Consider the following 9,323-nt stretch of genomic DNA (forward strand, 5'->3'; position numbering starts at 1 on the left):
ACTACTAATTACTAATGTTCAACTCCGTAGACTTATAATTTTGAACGCAATCCAGAAGACAACGGAACTCGTGGATAGAGTATTGGGAGAAATTTGTCTTCGTCGAGGACTTTTTGATGTAACTAACCCGCACTTGCGATACAAGGAGAGGAAGACCACGAGAACCTCCCGCAGTCAGGCTGACGGCAAGGGGACTCACCCATGATCCGTCTACCACTGAGGATATTTCTCTTCAGCACTGTGATCGGTGCAAGTCGCATGCGGAATTCGTATCGACTGGGATTCGAACCCGGTTCGCCTCATTGGAAGGCGAACGCTCTATCCCCTGAGCAATCGCGGCTCAAAAATAAATAAATAAATTAATTAAATTATTAGTCCTACCGACTTTGCATTGTTTTTATTAGATTCAGCGTAAAAAATACATCAAAACAATATCTCACTTGTCTAGATAGTGGCCACATTTAAATCTCTACCCCTTGTAGTACTCTAATTGTGAGTCACAGGCACTTACCATCTTTTTTCTTATTCAATACTTGAGTCTAAGATTAGTGGAAGTTTAAAATAATAAAATTGAAACTTGATAGCATATCAATGCATTTATTAATATTTTATTTTGCTGAATAAAAACTGAACGACACACAAATATTATAACTTTATAATTTTTAATATTAGAGCTACATTAAAGAATATTATTATTAGATAAGAAATTAGAAAGAATATTATTATTAAAGAATATTATTATTAGAATAGAACTACATATAAGAATATTATTATTCTGCTTTTATTATTAAGTAGAATAATAATTTAATTTTAGAGTTTACAAAATTAAATGTGTAAAGTATACAGTGCACATTTAATTCATTATGCTATACATAGTCCCCAGAAAACATTTAAAGTACTTAATTTATTTAAAGTAAAGTAATTTCATTCAAAAGAAGCTGTGTTTACATGAAAGCAACATATTAATAAATCAAAAATATGGAATAATCTTTTCAATTAAAGCTGCGTCTTAATTTTAAAAAAAAATTGTTTCAATCCAATAATGCCCAATTTCATATTTTATAAAAATGAGAAAAAAGAATTAAGATGTTTATGTTTAAGGGAAGAAGATAGTTTTATTTTCTATTAGTTACCATATTAATTTTAAAAAGTCCCAGCTTTAGAACCAAAAAAAAANAGCAAAAAAAAAAAAAAAAAAGTTTTATCTTAATATATATAGTATGACCTCCTTTGTTGCGACTGTCTAGAATTTTAAATGATAAGTGCAATAATTGTGAAACTTATTTATTGATTATTATTATAATTTTTTTTGAAGGAGCACAGTAGTTTCACTATTGCAGTAATTATTTATATTTAATTACATTCAATGTTTGGCTATTTCTTGTCAATGTTTGGCTATTTCTTGGTATGCTATGATGATCTGACAGATAAAGGGTCAGATCTTTATCAGAGGGGATTGTCACAGATAAAGGATCAGAACGAAATACACTCATTATCGCTGTCTTTATTTTTGAATGAAATAAGAGGAGTAAGTAGTAATCATTTCCTGCCATGAACAAGAATAATCATGAATTTTTTTCTGTTTAAAAAAAAATGTCATCTACAAATTATTTTATAGAGCTATATTTGTTATCAGAAAGTCTTACTGTAGTGTTAAAATAAAGATACTACACATAATTATATTTTAAAAAATGGTAATAGTTTTATAAAAGCATTAAAAAAATTATATATAAGCTTATTTTCAAAGGGGGTAACAGTTTTATAATAGCATTTTGTTCAGAAAAATGGCAACAATTACTTGTAATACTACTGAGACAGTTTTTTTTCTTCCTTTATTTATTTTATCTATTTAATATTTTTTTGGAACACATCCAAGTTATCAGCCACTGCATGTCAATCATAAAAATGAAGATCTGAGATTTTAAGCAAGTTTAAAATGTAGGGAGGGAAATACCCAACACATTTAGAGAACTGGTATACTATTATTGCATGGGAAAATAATAATATTAAGCATTGATTATGAAATAAATTGCGTTAAAATTTAATCATTTACTGTGAAGGATGCGTGGGGGCATAATAATATCAACTCTGTATCTAATTAGTAATATAAATTTTTTTTAGGGGGGGAGAGAGAATAGAGTTAATTTTTTTAATTTGATAAGATCCCCATGGTAGAATATTTCAGACAAAATAATTTATGCCTTTTTGTGACTTTTTATAACACACCATCTTTGCTTGCATTGTCCTAGAAAGAGAAAAAAATTTGAAACAAAATAATTTGAATCAATAGATTTCCTGTTTCATAACTTTTTTTTAATAAATTACTAGCATGCTTAATTAGCAAAATGGAATTAAATTCAATGTTCAATGTTTAAAAAAAATATGATATAAAAACAATGTGAAGAAAATTTTATTAAAAATAATACCGTAATAATTTAGAAAATTGTACATACCAATATTGTAGTTTTTGCATAAATCCAATCTTAACTTCGGTAAATCCTGCAAGTAACAACAAAAACTATAACCTAGTTTTCATTTAAAATGATTTTTAGCTATATACTAGAATTTAGAATTAAAATTGATACCTCATAATTGGAGTCTGATATGTTTACATTAACTCCCGTGACACGCAGCAGATTGTTATCATGTGACACTACGACTTGTTCATCTTTTGTTAAATGTAAATCTATTTCCAACATGTCTGTTCTCTGCCTGAGAGCACTAAATAAAGAAGATATAAGACTTTAAATTCAGAAAATTGTAAAATAACTTAAATGCAAAGAAAGATTATAAACATTAAAAAACTTTTAAAATTTCTATTTAGTGAGCCTAAATGGATCTAAGTGAGCATTATGTCAATGGTTAAAACTGTAATTAGTTATAACATATTTTTTAGAAATATTTTTATTTCTAAATTGTTATACAACAATGGATTAAACCTGGAAACAGAAGTTTGCTGCTTTTAATCGCAGTTAAACTTAATATGAAAAATAAGAAAATCATAAGAAATACTTCTTCGAGTCACAAGATGAATTCAGTAACTACACAGCATTCATTTACCTAACTGTGAAAGTAAGTGAAACTTAAAAATTAAAATATTTAGACTTTATTCTTTTAGAATGGGCCATAGTAGACTATCGCAAATAGAGTTACATTTTACCACAGATAGCAGGGACATAGTCTATTTAAAATTGTTTTTTTTATTTTATTTAATTTAATACCCACATTTGCACCAGAAAGTGCTCTAAATTTTGACTGAAAATTATATACAAATAAGTCGTTCATATATTTTCATCATGTAAATAGTAAAATAAAATAAATAATATACATCAGTTTTAAAAAATAATTGTTAAAGCAACTTAGATATCGAATTAAAAGGTCTGGGAAGAAGAAAAAAAAACATTCACAGCACATTAAGAGGATGCAAGAATGATAAGTTTTTGTTTTATATTTTTCCCTATTGATATCTCAATATCATCATAGTGTCAATAGTCTTTAGACTAATAAAATACTGATAGTAATTTTTTAAAATATTTTTAGATTTATGACAACAAATCACAAGACGCAACTCAAAGTGTGATTATTTTTTATAAAGGTACACAGATACAAGACATCAAATAAATATTAAATCTTAATTATAATCATAATAATAGCGTAAAATTATAAATCAGAAATAATTTTAACATGAAGACTGACAACCAAAATGTTATAAAAACTAAAAATAATAAGCTAATAATTTCAAAATTATCCAAGAAAAAAAAAAATTCTTACTTGTCGAATGCCCCAATTGTGTTTTCAAATGCTTCTCCTGCACCTAAATAATTATAAAGGATTCATATTTAGCGAACAAATTTAAAAATTATAATATATTTTAAGTTAAAAAAAAAAACTTATTAGTATAGCATGATATATGGGCATAGTAAAAATATGCTAGATTTAAATATGATATTTGATGTATGTAAGACATAAGTTTTCTCAGTCATTATCAAAAATATTGATGTATCGAACATTATGAAATAGAAAAAACAAAAGATAATTTAGTTAAAACCATTGGTTTTGTCTGGATTGTGCAATTACCTAGAATAATAGAAAATTAAGTTAAGGAAACTTGACCACATAAAATAAAGTTAATGGTACAAACTAAGCAAAATCTTCCCAAATTGAATTTAACTAAGACATCTCATGGACAAAAATATCAGAGGATACAAAAAGTTTCTAAAGCTTTTACAATCTTCATTCCTTTGCCCCAAGAAAAGTAGGATAGAAAAAGCTTTAACAGCTTTTGCAATCTTCATTCCTTTGCCCTGAGAAAAGTAGGATAGAAAAAGTTTTAACAGCGTTTGCAATCTTCATTCCTTTACTCTGAGAAAAGTAGATAGAATGATCTCTGAGAGGAAGTAAAAAATATATTTGTAGGTGTTAATTTCCAAGGACTGAATGAAATACTACAAAGAACACAGTTTTCAATTGTTATGGTACACAAAAGTTTGTCCAAGTTAGATTCCCTCCAACATTATTTGGTCGATGCGAATTTTGCTACTACACATATATATGTATTTTCCAAATGTTTAAATTACAAAAAATCAATAGGGAATTTTTTTTTAAAGCTACATCCAACTTATCGTGCAGTAGTTCAATAATCAGATAAATGTATTATTTCAGAGGGGGTTTTGTTCCCTAAACGCCGCCCCCCCTGATTGTACCCTAAGATCCTCCAACACACTTCCTACTTCTCAAAATGATGTTCGGATGAAAGTTTTTTCTTTTTTGTCAAAATTTCTGCTCTACACTATTTTTACTTTTTTATTACATTTTTATTTTGTAATCTTTTCTGTTATTGGTAATATAATTGTTTTTTCTTCCTTTTGAATGTACAAAATGCTGTTAAAAATGAATTTATAATTAAAAGGTGCATTAATATGATAAAACATATAGACATTTTTTGATCAATTTGTGGATTAACAAGGAAATGTGAATATATGGGTCTAAGACTTCACACAACAGAAGATAATCAGGAGTTCTTTAATTACTATTTCGTTAACCTTGTAAATTGTTATTTTCAGACTGATTGAAGGTGACATTAAATTAATTATTTTGTATAGATAAACTAAAATTGATCATAGCATTTGATTGTAATCAGATAAGTCAAAGAATTCAGCATTACTTCTTATACTGAGTGATTATTTCTGCGTAAAAGTATTGCTATTAAATAACCCCTCACATCCCCTTATACCCAATGAAATCCTTTAAAGGCTTAAGCAGTCATTGAGGCTTGGTAGTACCACATACTTTGGAAAAGTACAATTAATGGCATCACTTAAAAATTATGGTCAAATTAGACACTTATAAAATTGGTTTGAAATAACATAGTATACATAACTCACCTCCTCTATGACTAATGTGAGGGCAAAAAAACTTGAGCTTTCTTCTTTTGTGAATGAGGTTAGGGAATTTAAAAAGTATTAATGAAGAAGCAACATAACCTCCAACAATAGCTATAACATACATTATCAACATGTTATAACTAATAAGATATGAAGAAGAACAAAGTTCATCTGCAAAAATAAAAATGCAATCATTATCCAAATAACTCATTCAAAGTATAATTTATATGGCAAATGACATTCTTAATTTTAGTTAAATTAAATACTTAATATTTTACACAAAAAAAAGGTAGAAAAAAATACTTCTCAGTTACATGGGAATAACATGAAAATCATTACATAATTCCTCAATTTTTTTTTTGTAATTTTCCATAAATCAATTTTCTTTTATTTATTTCTTTTCTCTTATTAAAAATGCATTATACATACTTTGCATTTTTTTAAAAAAAGTATTTGCAAATATAAACTGTGCAGTAGATCTATATAATACATGTTCAATCAAAAATAGGTACAAAAAAAATATATTTTAAATAAAAATAAAAAAGTAAATTTTAAATTGCTTTAGGAAATTTAAATCAATTTCAACCTTTCATAAAAATAGAAAAATATATTTTCAATGAAACAAAGATTAATTTGCTCGATTACAGCATTTAATCTAATAAACATAAATATTTATATTAAAAACTTGATTGCTTAGTACATAATATTAAAGCAAAACACATTTTTACAAAAATAAAAAAGTGTCTGATTTAAAGAAAATAGTTTTGATTTATTTACATATTTTTTTTCTTCATTTCATAACAAAAGCAGGAAAGAACATAAATTTTGATCACAGTTAAGTAATAATTAAGGACAATTCCATGCCAAAGGTAGCAGAATTAATGAATAAAACAATTTTTAAGGTTTTGGTACAAAATATTCAGTTATCTATGCAACTATTTCAGTATAGATACAACTATTTACAAGATACTTTTCTTTCAATTATAATGTAAAGTAATTTGCAGGAGTCACATGCAGAACTTAAGGTTTAATTTCCTTTTATAGTTTGCTTTGGACCGCCAATTCCCCAAAGGTGTTACCCAAAACCCTAGGGTTCAGTGAAATAATCACACATGCTCTGAATGCTAGGACTTTTTAAACAGCAATAATTTATGCATATCTCAGTGTATAAATTGACTTTTCAAACCCGCATAATTTTACGAAAATCAGGTGTTGACTAATATACCAATAATAAAGTCAGACATTTGTAGATCTTAAAATATTGATGTATTAGTATAAATATGAGATAAATCTGAATAACTCTGTAGCAATTTACACCTTACAAAAACTATTTAATTTAATATACAATTTTTTTTTCATTATGCTTTCTTTATATATAAAGATTCTTCTTTAGACATAACAGTTTAAATTACGTTCTAGAAAGAAAAAAAAAATTAAGAAAAAGACAAGGCAAGATAATTTATTCCAGAGTATTTAAAAAAATATAACACAAAAAAAAACTTTTAAATCATAGAATAAAGCTATAGAATTAAACTGCTGAGTCTCACAAGAAATTATCATTACCCCATCTAAAGAATTCGAAACTCTAAAGTTCTTAAAAATTTTAACAACAACATAATTTGAGAGCAAATATATCAATCACATCCTGGAAGAACAATGCGAAATATTTTTTAACTTGAGAAACCTTTGTAGACTCAATAATTTCTTCATGTTTAGTTTTGAAAATTTTTTTTTTCAGCAATCTACTTATACACCGGACATACTGAAAATTTGCAAAAGTGTAATCAAGAATAGGGGGTCAACTTACCAATAATCAATATAAATAAACCAGGTTTCAGTATAAATAAACCAGTATATACTAGTTTATTTATATTGAATCAATAATTTATTTTATATGAAATTATTTCTGTAAAGTGCCTATGAAAAAAGAAGTAGAAAAAGAAAAAAAAAATTGTTTCAATAATTATACATTGAATAAAATTTGAAAGAAATATGCATTCATAAACAATCCATAAATATTTCCTATCTATCTTTTCAAAATCAAATAATTAAATTTAAGAAAAGAGAATTATGGTCTGCAGATAACAATTCTCATTGTTTATAAAAGTTATTTTTGAAAAACATAACCCTGCTTATTTTATTTAGTTTCAGCATATGCATACATCATGAAAAAAGTCATGTCTTTTTTTTTGGTTAGTATAATCACAGTTACAAAGAAATACTGCTTTTATAAATTCAAGGTTCTGCTAAAAAGAAACTTGATTACTTAGGGCTCCATAGATTAATAAAAATTAGAAACTGATACTATGTTAGAATACAAGATTAGTACAGTTAGACCAATCCTGCATTGCTATATGATTTCAAGTTGTCAGGATATGCCTTTGAAATTTTGAAATGCTTAACTGAGACATTTTACAAGCTATTTCTCTGTATCAAGTTAGAAATGTTTAAAAAAGTTTAATTTTTAGGTCAATTTTGGATTAAAATCATTCTGTTATCAAGGAACATTAAAAGTTTGCAGATATTTTTGAAATGTGAAAGCAGATAGTTAATTTTTATATCTAACTCTGCTAATGATGAAGTTTAACTTATCTCATACTCTGTTCTTAAGTTCAAATTTCACTAAAGCTTTTTTAGAAAAAAAATCCTTGACACCACACAAAATTTCAAAAATTGAGGCACTGAGTGATCAAAATAGCTTTTGCATTGGTTACAAAATTGGTTAATTACAAAAATTTAACAAAGCAAAACACAAATTCAAAAATATTTTAGGTTAGGGATTTCAAGACCAACTAGTTAGGGAAAAAATAACTTAATTCTAAGTAATTTTCACAAAAATATTTTTAACCCACACAACTTTAGCATTTTTTAAGGCATTATGTAAGAAAACTGTAGAAATTTTAACTTATAAATTATTCTGTTAATATAGTTTTTCCTTTTAAGCAATATGCATAGAAAAAATATAAATTTACCTGATCTGGACTGAATGTCTAAAATTCTTGTAGTATTAATTACCCCCATTAACTCACTGGTAGGCATTTATTTTAAGGCAGTTAAAAATAATAAAATAAGAATGTAATTAACGTAAAGAATAAAAAAGATACATATTTTAATCAACAATGTAAAAGATCTCTGTTTAAGAAAAAACGCAACTTTTCTGCCCAGTTTTGTGACTATAGGAGTTTGTAAATTAAAGTTTTATCACCTAATTCATTATACCAAAATGCATAAGCAATAAATCATCGTTTGACATACGTCAAAATGACTAGGCAGGTATGGTTTCGTTGCCATGGAAATGAGACAGATAGTTCATTTCTCAAAACGATATAAATTTTTTTTCACAAAATGATATCTGAAACAATTTTCTATTCGATTACATAATAGTTAGTTAGAAATGAATTCTTAGAAAATTGAAGTATAACGAAAAATAAATTTTAAAAATTACTTATAAAATCAATAATTTAAGTTTAAAATAATAAGTGCTTGTAGCTTTTTTTAAAAAATAATTCAAGAAAATTGATTCATTTTGATCAGTGATTTCGAAGGTTTTATAAATATTCATGAATCATATTTTCGCGTGAAGATAAAATTGCTACTAAATAAATAAAACATATCTAATATTTAGACAAAATTAGTAACCCTTTAAAAAGGAAGATTAGTCAATTTGAATAATATCTAACCAAATACGTACCGCTTTATGAATTCAATCTTTAGCAATTTCAGATATATTTACTAGACATCAAAACTATAAATTGTAAACAGCAGACGAAAGACGCACAATAAAAGACTACGGTCTCGATTTCATAAAAATAATTGATTAGTTATTCAAAAAGTTTCTATAAAGCAACTTGTTATAGATTTGAACTTGAAATTCAACAGTTTTATAAAATCTATGAATCTGAAATTCGGAAAATGGAAGAAAAATTTATAATTTATGAG

At 26.2% G+C, this 9,323-nt stretch overlaps 1 protein-coding gene across 4 annotated transcripts in view; it reads right to left on the bottom strand.

Moving 5' to 3' along the window:
- Positions 1-9,215, bottom strand: part of LOC107453158 (lysophospholipase D GDPD1) — a 29,337-nt gene extending 20,122 nt beyond the window's left edge. For 2 of the 4 annotated variants that reach the window (XM_071180554.1, XM_043040151.2), the window contains exons 1-5: positions 9,076-9,215; positions 5,385-5,555; positions 3,772-3,814; positions 2,586-2,721; positions 2,454-2,499 (exon numbers count right to left, since the gene is read on the bottom strand). In XM_071180554.1, coding sequence (XP_071036655.1) covers positions 2,454-2,499; positions 2,586-2,721; positions 3,772-3,814; positions 5,385-5,517 — 358 coding nt within the window. In that variant the 5' untranslated portion in view covers positions 5,518-5,555; positions 9,076-9,215. Of the gene's footprint in view, positions 1-2,453; positions 2,500-2,585; positions 2,722-3,771; positions 3,815-5,384; positions 5,556-8,356; positions 8,612-9,075 lie in introns of those variants that run through there. The other 2 variants (XM_043040149.2, XM_043040150.2) reach the window with 2 other exon arrangements.
- Between the last annotated feature and the right edge of the window lie 108 nt (positions 9,216-9,323).

This window comes from Parasteatoda tepidariorum, chromosome 5 (genome assembly GCF_043381705.1).
Source record: "Parasteatoda tepidariorum isolate YZ-2023 chromosome 5, CAS_Ptep_4.0, whole genome shotgun sequence".
Classification (NCBI taxonomy): Eukaryota; Metazoa; Arthropoda; class Arachnida; order Araneae; family Theridiidae; genus Parasteatoda; species Parasteatoda tepidariorum.